At 50.4% G+C, this 15029-nt stretch overlaps 3 protein-coding genes across 3 annotated transcripts; 1 reads left to right on the forward strand and 2 right to left on the reverse strand.

Annotated features, from left to right (window-relative positions):
• Positions 1-943: 943 nt before the first annotated feature.
• JN550_006594 (uncharacterized protein) lies at positions 944-3016 on the reverse strand (the record flags this gene model as incomplete). The annotated part of the gene is made up of 3 exons (XM_049318350.1): positions 944-1554; positions 1998-2533; positions 2580-3016. The coding sequence occupies 3 exons, from the start codon at positions 3014-3016 to the stop codon at positions 944-946; spliced, it is 1584 nt and encodes a 527-aa protein (XP_049171482.1).
• Positions 3017-3952: 936 nt separating this feature from the next.
• Positions 3953-4816, reverse strand: JN550_006595 (uncharacterized protein; the record flags this gene model as incomplete). Its single annotated transcript, XM_049318352.1, has 1 exon — positions 3953-4816. One exon carries the CDS (start codon positions 4814-4816, stop codon positions 3953-3955), a length of 864 nt encoding a protein of 287 aa, XP_049171483.1.
• A 1723-nt stretch (positions 4817-6539) lies between these two features.
• JN550_006596 (uncharacterized protein) lies at positions 6540-7688 on the forward strand (the record flags this gene model as incomplete). The annotated part of the gene is made up of 1 exon (XM_049318353.1): positions 6540-7688. The coding sequence occupies one exon, from the start codon at positions 6540-6542 to the stop codon at positions 7686-7688; it is 1149 nt and encodes a 382-aa protein (XP_049171484.1).
• Positions 7689-15029: the final 7341 nt, after the last annotated feature.

Here is a 15029-nt window from a genome sequence, read left to right on the forward strand (position 1 = left end):
ATCCCCTCGCCCTCGGTGTTGGTACTCTTGTCACCGAAGGCACCAATCATGCAATCATTACAGGAATAGAGCCTCCTTTCGGTATCAACAGTCTTCCAAGCGCTTGTCTCTTCAGGAACTATTTCATTCATGGCTAGTTGGGAAATAAGTGGAAGGGTGGTATATTCAGGATAGCATGGCATGGCGTAGGTATAGAAACAAGCCGGTAGGCCACCCTCTAAAAAGCGATGCCTGAGGCTGCATTCTCTCTCCGCAGAGAAACAAAATGAATAATTGTGCATCATGTATTCGAATATTTCTGGTGCCAAAAGAGCCTCAAGTGTTCAGAAGCCTGGGCTATACCATCGAGACAAAATACGATTCAACTCCCTTATACAGTAGATTCCATCGCTCTGTGGGCGAAGATGCGGCGATATCCGATTGGGGTCTCAAGGTGGTAGTCAAGCCGGAAATTATAGATACAATCAGCCCTGTAAGAGGATTCCCGCGTCGGGAACGCGCCTCAAGTTAACACAATGCTGGAGCAAAGCCGAAAAATTGAGATCGTTGGGTTCTTATGAACACATGGTCGACGGAGCAGGGCCAGTCAGAAATTGTGTATACGTCCGCAAGACACGATAGTGCGACGTCTATAATCGGATTTCCTTGTCGCTAACATGACTTGATCGAAAGAGAGAGTTGGAGATTGCCGATGCAGGCGAGACGCGATAACATGGTCTTGACTTTCCCAAGACTTCATCTTCCCACAGCACAGTATTATTCTAGTATTGCCCCCGAACATCCGTGTATTACCAGATGAAACGGTTACATCCCTCTGACTGTGTGGCGGACTGCGATTGATATCCAGAGTTCCCGCGTCTGGTCCTATTCAATGGGAACGCTGGGGCAATCCATCCGGTTTAGACCGAGAAATATTTATGATGCAACTGAGTTAGCCTATGGTTCACTGGGTTAGCGCAGTTTCGCTCAAGATCCTGAAAATCTCGTGAGCCGGATTCTGATAGTCCGTTCCCACGAGGCTGGTGTGCACAAATCGAACCCGTCGGTGGCTATTTTCTGATCTGACTAGACCCATAAATATTCCTTCGAGGTGACGGAGGTAATTCTGCATACTGCCAAAAGTGGTGGTTTCCAGGAACAAGTCTTCGGCGGGCGAGGTCCTTAACCTTTCCTCGAGGAGGTCCAGCTTTGTGAATATCACTACGAAGTTGGTCCGGGTGAACAGCCTGCTGTTAACGATTGAGTCAAACAGCCTCAGCTGTTCCTCTCTTTGGTTCACTGTCTCATCTTCCTGTAACACCCTGGCGTAATTTGTCGTGTCGACGGCGAAAAGCACTGTCGAGACGTCTCTAAAAGTATGCGTGCTGTGCCTCCTTTGGCTTCGGACACCTTCCATATCATATAAGAGGTATTCGACGCCATGGACGTCAAATGTGGTCTCCCAGGTGTTCCTCGTGGAACGCCAGATTCGGAGAATGTCCTCGTTAGTAGGTACATACTCAGGAGAGGCCAGTCTTTCGATATCCTTGGCAAAATGCCTGATACTCTCATCGGCTGATCCATGTGTATTTGCCTATAAGCTATTTGGAAGCCCTCGTCGTCCCATAGAGCCTTAGTGGCGTCAGCAATGTCTGGTGAGACACTGTCTATAGTTGAAGGCTGGCTGAAAATTGTTCGAACATGATGCTCAATAGATACTCCAGATTCAGCTAAAGTCATTTGCTGAGCTGCCATTGCTTCTAATATGAGACGAGTGTGGCCAATTATGTGAGAGCAGACCTTTGAACGAAATCTCCCATGCTGCTCCTTGGAGTGGCTGTATAATTCAAGTTGTAATGACTCCATCAATGCAGTCTTGCTGCTATCTGAGGTACCCAGGATTAAGACTTTTCGCTGCTTAGTATGGCCATGTAGTGATATGGTTGTACTGGTCGAATCTAATTCTCCAGATCTCGATATACCTGTCCCACGTTGTGGCATATTACTCGACCAACTACCGAACCCAAGAGTTCTAAGTTGCCGTAAGATCCTAGCAGGGGAGAAATGTTGAGTCGAATCGTTCCGGTTATTGGGGCTGGCTGCTACATAAGTTTGACGGTTGTTCAGGTGCTGCTCGAAACTGCGCATCGCGACAGGCTTCTGGCTTGGCGTTTTCAGTGAACTCATTTGAGTATTCGGAGTCTGAGCAAACCGTGCTTCAGGGATGCTTTGTTCTGAACCAGGTCCATCTCTTTTATCCGTAGGCAAAGATGAGTTGATACTATCCGCATCCAGTTCGTTGGCCATATCAGTCTGAGGTCTCCCAGCTCGAATAGCTTGTCGTAGATGGGACCTTTCTGCCGCCCGGTAAGTCTTAGATCCAAGAATGACTGCATCAAAATCAAACTCGACACTAATGTCAGCCGTGTTCTCCGTTATAAAACTCGTTGAGTCTTCAAGGCCAATGATGGAGGATGAGCAGTCTCTAGCGAGCCTCAATATCTCCTGGTTTTCTTCTTGGCTTATAACGGCGTTCTGCTGCGACCAATCTCGGCTATGAGGGTGTTAACTCAGTCTCCAATCACCTGAAGGTGACCCACCATTGTATTGCTTGCAGTAATAGATTCAGCGCGTTGGCCTGTCGATCCAGGAGGACCGAGTACCCAGCCATTTCTTTCTCGCTCCAGAGAAAGGCAATTCTCCGCTTTACACTCATAGGGGCGGGCGCCGCAGAGTCAACATAATCCAACAGCTGTTGAAGAGCCAGTATCAGAAGATCAAAGCTGTCGAGAGAGTGGCTGACCTGCACCGCCAGCTGTTGATACCTCGGGTCGTGACTGCGTTCCGCTTTGCTCCATTCAGACAACTGTTCAATTGCTACTTGAACCATGTACAACTGGCCAATCATAGTAGACAAGATTATTGGGGCATCATGATACTTGGATTTGAGTGAGCTCAGCCTAGTGATACACTTCACTACCACGTCGCCTAGGGAGACGGCTGAGCTCACTATCTGAAAGATGGACACTGGATCCATGCTGAAGAGCCACTGCAAGTGTGCGAACGCACAAGACAACGGGAATCGCTTTAGAGATTTTTGAACACCGTTTATTCTTCACTACCAAGGCTGCCAGCGGGGGTCCGTGATAAATGCAAACTTGTCTGCCCTGGTGGCGCAGGTCTCACAAGATCTGATTCGGCGGTTGGCGAACTGCGCCATGTAGTCAGTCCTACAACAAAACTGCGCCGCAGCCTTATTGAATTTCAGTCTATCCTCCCTTTCGCCTATGCACGTGACTCATTTTGGGGCTTAATATAATTGGTTTTGATGTCGGAAATAGAAAGGACCGCATCCATGCAGTCAACGTGCATCTAGGAGGATTGTGCTGCGGTGGAGGGCACCTCACCTTACCTTACCTCCACCCTCTAGACAAGGCTACATACTTGCCACATACCGGTACCCATTGGTTTGCTTGTGAACTCTGCAATACCAAGAAGAATCTTTGCGTGTGTACTGATGGAAAGTGAACCTCAAATCTAGCAGCCTTGTCGAGCCGGTCAGATTACATAGGTCACGTTAAAGATGAAGGTAATTCGAACGACAGAGTTCTTATCCTCTCTTTTCGTCATATTCTACGTAGGGAGTGCGCCGCTTTTGAATGTGAGAAGGCAAGTTGTGCTGCTTCTAGCCAAGGGTGTGATTGATTGCCTCGGTATCTAGTCATTTGCAGGCTGCCTTTACGTTGAGATCTTAGTTTCAACCAGCTTCAGACGCAACCAAGCATGATATCCTTAAATGTTCGACATTGGAGCAATGCCGTCTTCAGTACCGAAAAACCATAACCATAACGCCTACAAGATGCACTTACACCAGGCCACATCATCCCTGCATGGGATATGTACCGAGTGCTTCAGGTATCGAAAATGCGTGTCGCTTTGTAACGCCGTTCCAATGGTTTTGCAACCACTTCCCTTAATCCAGGAGCCATGCCCTGCGTTTCTCCTCTTTCTTAGCCCGCCTCTTCTCCTTGAACTGCTTCAGCTCGGTCTTGCTAGGCTTCTTCCCCGACCGCTCGGCTTTCAGACTGCGTCCGTTGTGTGAGTTGGCTGCCGCATCTACATCGAAGTACGCATTCATCTGCCGCCGCGACTTGTTCTCATCGTTGTGCTGGTCTGGGTTCTGGCTCTCACCTTGCCAGCGGCCAGTGAAGCGGTTGAAAGATCCGATGGCAGCATACGCAGCCGCAGGGTCTACGGGCTGCGTCTGGGTGGCCGTATTCTCCTCTTCGTGGCCCTTAGCGTACCAGGCGTTGGGGTCGTAATCGCCATGTATTGCAGGATTGTAACCACCGGCAGGCGGTCTCTCGTTCTTGGGCGGCTCAATAGTACCAGGTGCAGCACTCAATGAAGACGTTACTACTGCTGCTGCTGCTACTGCTGGCGTACTACGCAGTCGTGGGTTCTCCCATGTACTCTCCCCTGTGATGCGGTTGTGAAAGTAGTAGGCCTGATTTGCTTCATCCCAGTGATAGTCCCACCCGTCATCCTCGGAAGCCGGTGGAGGTTCGTTGGGTAGAGGCGGTGGTGCGCCCGGCTGCTCAACAGCCTTTGATGCGGCGGCAACAGGTGAGGCCTCGCCTGACTCCACGGACGAGCGAGACTCGGGGGATGCTGACTCTTGATCGGCCTTGGCTGGCGCTGAGGTTCCATCGCCACCCGTCACACCGCCATCATCGTCGGAGCCTGGCTGTTGGGGCGGGTCCGAGAGTAGCGCTGCCGGAGCAGCAGCACTTGCCTCGCCCTCTTCATGCCTGGATGACGTAGCGTGAGAAGCCATGACGAGTCGCGACGGGATAGGGTGCCGGCTCGTGAACTACAGGTGCAAAGATGGTGCAGACGCTTCAAGGAAATCGGGCATAATGAGGGCGCGACAGGACCTTGGGCGCGGGATGTCCAGGTAATCGCGTCCGGGGGCAGTGAGTGCACAATTCGTCGCAAATTGGTTGATGATGGTCCCGGATCATAACGAGAAGCCTGCCTACGACGAGGTTATCAGCTTATCGACTGATTGGATCGGACTGATCGGCTGGGCCCAGTTCTCAGGCGAGTGGGGCCATGGGCGGGGCCATTCTCGGCTCCGGGTTTACTATTCTACCTAGGCGTACGGGGACGCCGGGAGGTCCCGTCCATCCGGCTCACCTACCGAACCACGCGAACCACGCCTCATTTGTCTGTTGGTGTTCTTTGACCTCGTCACGGCACTTCCACCTGACATCCAATGGCCATGACTAACTTGGGCCCTGGTTTCGCACCACAATCACGGACGTATGATAATTTCAGGCGAGAGGCGCGGTTCCCAGGCTGGTGCGCACAGTGCCTTAGGTAAGAGGAACCCTGGCCTCAGACCCTACGACGGCGCTGTCCAATCACACCCAGGGCGGCCTGCGTCCCCAGATGTGGGTAGCTCTGCTTGTACGTGCGCTGCGACTGATTCCCGGACGCACTATTGGCCCCTGCAGCTCTTTGACGCAGAGCATTCTGCAGGCCAGGGCGGCTGTATCCTTCTCTGCTCCACCCCCAACGTCTCTTTGGAACTCTGTCTTGCCCTCTTCCGGCCCCAAGCGTCGCCTTTGTCTTCCGAGAGACATATCCGCACCAATTTGGCGTCTCTGTGAAACCCTGGCGTTGCTGAAGACTTGACCAGGCTGCCGGTTTCTCCGGCTTCCTCCACCGTGCTGCATCCTCTTGCACCGCCAAGGGCCGATCTCTCCTGTTCTCGATTGAATATTGCAAAAGTGAGGCAGCTTTGGGTTACTACGATGTGACCTCAGCCCCCGAATTGTGTCCAATATAGAGTTGTGAGGCCTCTAAACAATGACATCCCAGTGTTTGTTTCCTCACAGCGCCTTCCACCAATAGTCACTCGATTTCTCACAATCAGCATGCGTGGCTGAGAGCTTGACGTTATCACTCAACGTCAGCACGTCGCACTCCACATATTTAACCATAAACTACCCGGTTTGACATTATCCAATATAGCCTGCATTGCCCAAGCTGTCGTCTTTGCCCACGCGAAAGGCGTTCCCTGACCGGGCAGACCAGCAGGGTCTAGATTCTTGACCCCGAGTTTCTGCATGGGCACTGACAGTAATTTGTCAGGTTTGTGCAGCTCGCGTGTCCGCGCGCAAACTGAGCCGCCCATCCGGTCAAGATATGACCTCTATTTTTGGTCTCTGGGTACCCTGCAATCTAAGAAAGACCCTGCTCGTTGCGTTGGAAGCATATGTCTTGCCCTGTCACAGGTGTGGGTGGTCTCAAATATGGTCGGTACCGCACTCTGCATCCCCAGACTCTAGAAGCCCATGTTTGCAACTTCATCATGAGATCATACACTACTTGATCCAACTTGGATCGCCTGTACTTCCAAATCCCCGTGGAACTTCTGCTTGCTTGTCCTCTCGCTTGCGACTCCTGGGACTTGCAACCTCAGAATTCTGTACCGGGATATGGTTGGCGTCCTCCACGGCGTATAACATCTAATACGTACTAAGAAGGTCGCTATGGAGGCTGGGCGGCATCTTCTGCGCCCGTTTTTGGGCTTTCTTCTCCTCCTCAGCCATGTCTTTGCTGATTATCAAATCGTCAATGACAAGAGTTGCGACTGCTACTTGACGAATGGCAGCACGGGAACCTATTTCACGACGCACAAATTCTACGACTTCCGGTCTATGTCACAACATGTCAACGTTCCCGCGGTTTTATCAGATCCGGACGCAGCTGGTCAAGCCGATGTTTCGAACGACTATTTCAACTCACAGGAGTGGACAGATGCTTGGGGAATTCAACAGTGGAACAACAGTGCCAACTTAGACAGTGGGGATGCATCGGTTTTAATGGTCAATTCGCCTAGCAATGTCTACTTCGAGAAGAACACCGAGTCTGGTGCGCAGTCCGATACCTTCTTAACTCTAAGAACGGTTCGACTCGAAGACTTTCAGTCCTCGGCCGAGTTTGAGTCGGTTCCCAAGACCTATCACTTCGCCTCGGCTCGAATGTACGCCCGAACGGTTGGCGCTCCGGGGGCTATCACGGCTATGTTTACGTACAGAAAATCGGATGACCCGAATAAAATCCAGGAAGCAGACTTGGAAATCAGAACTATGGACCCCCCCGATGTGATACAGTACACCAACCAGCCTTCCTATACCAGGACGGGTGACGGTGAGAATTTTCAAGCCACTCGTAACGCTACGGTCCCCGTAGGCTGGGACGACTGGGCTGTGCATCGCATGGACTGGAGCCCCGGCAGTACCATGTGGTACGTAGACGGGCAAAATGTGAGCCAGATTGCGTACCAGACGCCACGAGATCCGAGCCAAGTCATCTTCAACTCATGGAGCGACGGCGCGCAGTGGAGCGGCAACATGAGCCTGGGATCCGAGGCGTACCTCCAGATCCAATGGATCGAGCTTATCTTCAACTCCACCGGCAATGAAAAGACAACAGACCCGAATAAGCACCGTATAAGGGGAATGCGTGGCTTGTACAGCAGGGAGGACACCAAAGGATGCCACAATATATGCAGTGTCGATGAGACAAAGGAGATTGGAACTCCAGTATTACTTCAGGGAGGCGCTTCGCAAGGCAGAGCTGGGAATCTGGGTCTTTGGATGCCAGTTCTTGCAGCAATCTTGCTGATACTACTATGATCGGATTGTCGATCTCGTAGGGCAGGTCTTTTGCAGCACTTGGGAACATATACCCTTCTTATTCAGGAGTAAATACACATCTTCACTAGAGTGGAACTCTCTTTATAGGCTTAATATGAAAGAGCTTTTGGGTTTAGTAACTCCGTATCACTCGTTGATGTCTGTTATAACGCTCTGTAGGCACCTACATCTTTTTGATAACTTCTATAACAGCTTTGATGCTTGCAAGATTTGTAATTTCTCTTCCACATTTTGGTTACCTACCTAAGGCAGTCACTTTATCATCCCTATTTGAGATAAGATTGGTTTTCAGAAAGTTGGAATGGGTGAATTACACTAAATACATGTCCCCCCAATTTCGTGAAGGTGCAAATCCTCTACGCTTGCTACGCTATGAATTGTGTGATTTGCCGATTGCTTTCCAACCAACGGAATTGCAGGAAACTATTGTAAAATGCAAATACTGCTGCTGATTGCGTCTTGAGAAGTTCACATACCAGGCTTAATTCATTGAGGATGTCGTCTGGGACCCGAGCTTGGCCCTAGGGCTCTCAGACCCCCTTATCGGAATTGCGATGGCATCGTCCTAGCATGAGTGGTACACCACACCAGTTCCCTTTGGAGACATAATCAGACTTCCATTGGAACCAAGCCGTGTTGTTTGCCATTTCTCTAGAACGTTCATCAATACTGCTACAAAGATGCCTGGCCAGATCTCGGAGACGTCGTCGTAGAGTCAAGCAACATTCGAGGACTTCCAATTTCAAGGTAAATTGACTGACCAAACACCACATTTCGCTTAAGTTTCAGAATCCGTCTGGGACATTATCCACGAAGACCAATTATACAAGGTCACATCAGTCTAAACGTATCAGGAATCTGTTCAACATCGCCTAGACAATATTTGAAAGAAAGTCGAGAGAGAAGCAAGCAACATACTGGTGGCACCTACATGGGTTTTGGTTGCCCCTGATGCTACACTTCGGTTCGCCGGAACACAAACGAAAACTCTGAAGAGAGGGGTATTCTGAACACCTGATGGTTTTGGCTGCAGTGACGACCTCTGTGAAACTATGATTATTGACTATCAGTTCCCAATATAGATGACACATCGAAAGACCGTCCAAGAAGGTTCCTATCCGCATTTATCCTTCTTCTGATGAAAACCTTATTTCGAGAAGAAGACGCGCACGGGTGAGCTAAACCCGGTGCTTCACTGACAAAATGACTGTTCTGATCTTTCCCAAAAATGACTGCATGGCTTGCTTAACCGATTTCCTTCATATACTTATCACACTGAGACTCGCCCTGCGAGGAGAATGGCTGCCTAAGAAATTCCACCTCACGTATAATCTACGTGAGCATCAAGCGACTTCCAAAAGAGTGAAACGGCACATAAATAAGCACGTAGAAACTCGAGGGACGCAGTGTTTCGATTCGGAGGATTGCCCATAGCTATTTGAGAGAACCAACTGCTGAGCAGATTTTCTCATCAGATAAGACCTCTACCAGAAGGCGCAGATGCGCCTGTGTAGGGCCTCGAAACAGGGTCCTCTGCTTGACAGGACATAAAAGCCTCAAACTCGTTAGCCCGTAAGATTATCGGTGACATACTGCTTGTCCAAAACAAAAATGTGCGGTACACTTTCGATTTGGAAAATCTCTCCTTTCTCTTTACGGGGTGCATTATGCGTCTCAATACGAGCTGTCACACTTGTCGTAGGTACGTCTCGTCCACCACACTTTATGAGGTATCACTTCTGGGCATGGACTACCAATGAATTTGATAGAAACCCCTTTCTGATGCTAGACTTCACAATCGAGCGCATGGCACATCAACAATACACACAGAAGACCTATCTGTGAGTGGTTTAGGGGACTACAGGGGGCTGCGTATGCAATGAGTTCAAAGGGCTGCGGGTGAACATGCCACCGCGTTGGCAACGCCCTGTTCAACACGATGTACTGAGGCATGTCAGAGCTTTGAACACCACTGGGCCTTGAACTCTCCAACACCGTGGTACGGCATAAGCCTTGGGCCATCAGTCGATATCAAAATGCCTTCACCGCCCTTCCAACCATAGGGGAAATGACGCACGACTGAGCGAATAAAGAGTGGTATTCCAGCAATGCAATCTACAGCTACAAGAGCTTGGACCAGTGACTGCAGTCTAAGATGAGTAATGGTAATCAAAACCAATGTAGCAGGTGTTTCCGATCAAAAGCCCCCTAGACTGGACTACCAACCGCTTACAGTCAGGCTGCTCGACTTTGGCAGCTTGTTCCGATACATTGCTCTAGCCTAACGTCACGACGAACGTGGAGGGGGTCTACCACATCCTTGTAAAATCTCAACACGGAGAGCTCAGGTATGTGACGAAATCTCTGAATGCCGCGTGCAGATGGCTGTGGTTCGCCCGCATCCTTGTCCCGTTTCAAACTATTGGAGGCTGGGTAGTGTCAGTGCCATGAGCAAGTGGCGGGAAAGCAGGATATTCACGGCCATGATGACTCTTATCTATTCGTATGACCAAGTGAAAGCCGTTTCGAGCAAGTATCTGTTCCTGCTGCGAACAGTGACCTACCTCACAAGGTCCTCGAGGTTTGGGGGCCCAGTGGCAAGCACCATTGTTGTAGCCCTACGATCATGTCTCGACTCATAGCCACCATCAAACAAGGCCCATTGCATAAGGCTCGACGCAGATCTTCTGGGGATGGACTAGGAAGTCCCTAGCTCATCTTCCTTTGAGCCGGGTCGCCCCATGCAATCGGCGCAGTAACATCTTGTAGCATGCCTTTGATCGTGGGTCAGGATACCAGCCAAGGGTCTACGTAGGCTCTAGAACGGGCTGCAGGTGACACCTCTCAGCCACACAGGGTATATTGCTGAGATACGACTTGATATTTGGAAACATGTCAACAGCCAGGCGATGATCAACGCTCTATCGTGTGTCTAGGTCGGTCCAGGGTGTCTCGTCCTCGAGTAGCGCCGACTGAACAACAGGACCCTGGTTTTAGCACTGCATTTGGCTGCACAGTACAGCCAACCCGAGATACTTGACGATGCTAGCTTCTGCCTTCTCGATGCTATGGCCGGCACCAGGCACGTGGATGCTCCCAGGGCCCTAAATCCGCATATTTCCAACTTCAAAAACGGCCAGCGTTCCTTAGGCCCAAATGCTTTAGCTAGCCCTACCGCGGAAGCCAGCGCAGTCTTAGAGAACTAAATGACTGGGTCTGTCCACGAGGCGGAGCTGTCAAGTTCGGAATCTTGCCGTGCTTCGTAGGGCTCCTTCTCACTACTACTGACTCGCGCGGTTGTCATATTGACGCCGGTCCCGTCAGGCGTGGCCCCTTTTCAATCTCGGAGCCAGAACTCCGCCCCGAACAGGTCCTAAGCAAGGACCGACTCGTGGCAGCAGCCCCAATTCAGAAACGTTTCTTTATTTGTGAGAAGCTCAGGTCGTGATAACGACATTGCACGACGGTACTCGGTTCCTTTGACGTGACAGGTGGCTCCGAACATCATAGCGTGAACGGCCATCAGGGTACAAATGGGGCAAACCTGGTCAGGGGAAGGGACCGTGTGAGCTAGATGGCGATGCATTCAGCATTATTCTTGATCTATGTAACTGCAAATCGCACTGGCGCCCTTCAAAGAGACATCGAGACGAGGCATGGCATTAGCATCGACTAGAGTCTAGACCTCTCGGTTATGCGGCACAGGGGGTCGAAGATAACAGACGTTTGATACAATGAATGCGGATTTGAGGAGCTACGCAGTGATCGAGCCTATAGAGCTGGCCTCAACCAGAGATGGACTAAACGTGGCACCGCCAACCTGTAGCTTTCAGAGGCTCATGCTCCAGATACCAAGAGACTGCCGAGTGAGCTGCTGTTACGATGACTGAGAGGCGCCATGTGCCCCGCAAGAGCCAAAATTTCATGGATTGGTCACGGACGCATTGAGCATGTCATGGCTTCAGCGAAGTGAGCTTCGATCCAAGGAAATTGCCCCGGTATACGCAACGCTTGGGTTTATGTCACGTACATGCTAAACCGAATTTCAAGGTAGTTTGCGAGGCACGTTCGCCGAGAGCAGCTGAAGCAATTGATATGCAGGGACACAAGCTTGCTCCCTATCCCGTCATCTCCTCGTCGCTGGTAGGTTTATTACGTCCTTGTCTACCATAGTGCTTCGTGGGAATCTGCTGGAGTAACCATAAGCTTTTCACATGTTGCATGATGCCTCTCACGCGACGAGTGCCTCTTTCTTGGCTCCAATTGAACTATCAAAACTGTGCGGCATGGTTGAGAGCACATTTGAAGTTGAGGCTTGTGATCTGTCATGGTCAAATCCACAATTCGTCGCGGACTTATTGGAGCTGACAGGTGTGGATGCGTCGCCCTGACTGTATGATAATCGTGGTCTGCCGGAAGTATCACATATTGCGGTGTCTGGAACTCAGAACTCAGAACAGCATTTAGAACTTAGAACTCAGCGCCGCCTTTCCCTCATTTGTGTGGTTCACTATGGAACTCAAATCACACCCCAGAGAATATGAGTAAAAGGCCGCATGACTTGAGTCATCCCAACTACCGCTCATCACGTGTGATGTATGATTATGGTGTGACAAAGATGTACCTCTACTATCGCCACTCGCCATTACGACCTCACTATGCCAAGTCTTCCTGCAGTCCACCTGCGTTTGATTGCCGTGTTTACTTTCGTGTTGATCAATGATATCTGACGCACGGCTGTATCTGTCTGGCGACGAAACTGTGTCATGTTCGCAGGCAAGATCTTTCCAGCAGACCGAGGGGCTGTTGCAGCAAGCAAGGTCTGTATCGAGCATCGTAATGTGATGATACGTTACTGTCGATCACATATTGATCACCACGTGCGCGAGAAAACTTCGTCTTCGGGCTCACCGCGACCAACCAGCAATAAGGGGAGCGACTCCACGCAGCTAGAATACGGAAAGCTTGAGTGTTGTCAAATTTCACTTCATGAGATTTTCACAGGGTTGCACCTTTAATCACCTGGAGATGTAATCCGACGAAGAAACGTTCTCGTGGTAGCCCGGCCCGAGCTCGTTGCTAACTCATCAGCAAGGGACCTAGATTTTGCCTTCGATCACGGCATGTAGGTCAGTCTTTTTCTGAAATTGGCCCCTTTGATGGGATTGCGAAGAGGACCTCAAGGCGGCAATGATCGTCAGCACCACGGGGTTTACTCATCTTTCAGCCATGCTTCGGTTATCGTGCAGTTCAGATGGGGCATGTGGTCTTGACTGAACTCAAAAACAGAGATGCCTGAAGAATCATCAGAAAAAGACACGTCAAATGCATATGGAAAGTTACAGCATGCGCCGACCAGACTGACAAGTGCCCAGCGCCTCAAGCCGATGTCGTACAAACTTAATTACGTCCGTACGGCAAGCCGAGCTCGGTTTCCCTCTTCGGATGATCCAGAGTGAAACAATCGCTCGCGCTATATATGCAGATGTACTAGCTTGTACGGAGTACATGATGAAGTTTATGCGGGACGCAAGGGATAGCAAAGCATTTTATCGAGGTTCAGAGTACATGGCTTTCGGCTCACTGGCACCTGCCTCTGCTTGCATGGACAATACGGCAAAATATAGTGTCTAACTGCAGCAGAAAACAGCATACAAGCGAAGTAACCCATCGTGGAGTTTGAGAGAACCAATCAAGCTACTGAGATTACCAAGAATTGGTCCTGATGGAACGGAACCAAAAGCAACACGTGCGTCTTGTCACTACCATAGCTCTGGTTTAGGGAGCCGCGAGCTAGCACAGTTGATGGGAATCTTTAGCTGCCGGATTGACGGCCTGGTACATGATGCTACCGTAGCTGGCGCTCTTCATGACTAGGCTGCTCTTATTTCACGCCATAGGGGGGTAGCGAGTCCCAAGTCGTCGGATCGATTTATGATCTGCCTCCGTCGACAGCAAGCGCCAGATCTCTCAGATGCCACTCGAAATCTCTGGGAGAAAGCAGAATCTCTCGGGTCTCGCTGGGCCGCGAAAGATGTAATAGAAAAGGAAACAAATACGTAACTGCTGAGGTGGCCCGTAATGATCATATACGTCAGTGGCGTAACGTAAATTCCATTATTTTCTCTCTGCGGATGCCTAACCACGCTTTGCCCAATTCTTGCTTTTGAAAAATATCGCAACCCACATAATTTACGGGCTTGAGAACTGTCTGAGGAGCGCGCGTTGCGGAACCACTAGGATCGACTTGGCCATCTTGGAACATAGTCAATACAAAAGACTTGGCATTATGGTGATAGATCTAGGATGGGGTTAATTGCGGATGATTACCACAGGGATCTGGTAGGTGGTTATCGCGTCTCTGGGCCAAAATATTCAGTTACAGAACCGCCGAATATGAACCACAGCGCGTCAGGCCTGCATCCTTGTTGTCACCGCACGGTACATATGCGCAATAAGGTTGCTAGCTAGCTGTCCAATAATTCCCAGTCTCGGACCCGGAGGCGTCCCGACCCTGCTTGACGAAGGCTCGTCGTAGCGTGGCCCTTGAATTGAGGGACCAAATCACTCCGGTGTAGTATGCTAGAAGACGTTGGGTCTGGCAAGTCCGTCCATTTGTTACGCCAACTTGGTGGATATTTGTGACAACGTCACTAGAATACTTCCTTCTCTTTTGGCATCAGTAAGCGGCATGCTGTGATCTGGAGAACCCTTCTATCCCGCCTTCCACGAGCGAGGAGACTGACTGACAGGTTGCCGGAATTAACCTGCTAGCTCAGGTCGATGTCGATAGTGTCTGCAGCTCGGGCCAATTCCAATTGGCGTTCTTTCACCACCTGAGAGCGGTACTGTGTACCTAGACTTGGAGATAATGTCCAGTGTAGATTACAGGCTCCGCCACTAGCTGCTTGCCTCAGTAGCGTGGCTTCTCGATCAACGGCAGCCCCCAATGTTAGAGTATTCCCCTGAGTGATCGTCGCAAGGTAATCATTCATGCGGAGCTAGATTCGATGGGATTAGGGCCGTGCCATAGTGTTTTCTTTCTTTTGCACGGACAGTGTTCTTGATGGAACTGACCAACCACGGTCGATCGCTTTTAACCACCCCATTCCTGGTACGAAACTACGAGTAAGGAGCACAGCCTGTGCATGGATGCCAGTTGCGCCAATCTGCAGTGTCCATTAAGATAGCGAAGCACTTTTCTCAGGCTGATGTAACACGAGAGGAGGTCGTCGATGAAGGTGCAAGGGTGGACCATCGGTCACATTCCGAGTCATGGCATTGCAGGTGGAGAGCAGCTCCTCGTACATACCGGTACAG

This window comes from Neoarthrinium moseri, assembly GCF_022829205.1.
Source record: "Neoarthrinium moseri strain CBS 164.80 chromosome Unknown scaffold23_Wmoseri_CBS_16480, whole genome shotgun sequence".
NCBI lineage: Eukaryota > Fungi > Ascomycota > Sordariomycetes > Amphisphaeriales > Apiosporaceae > Neoarthrinium > Neoarthrinium moseri.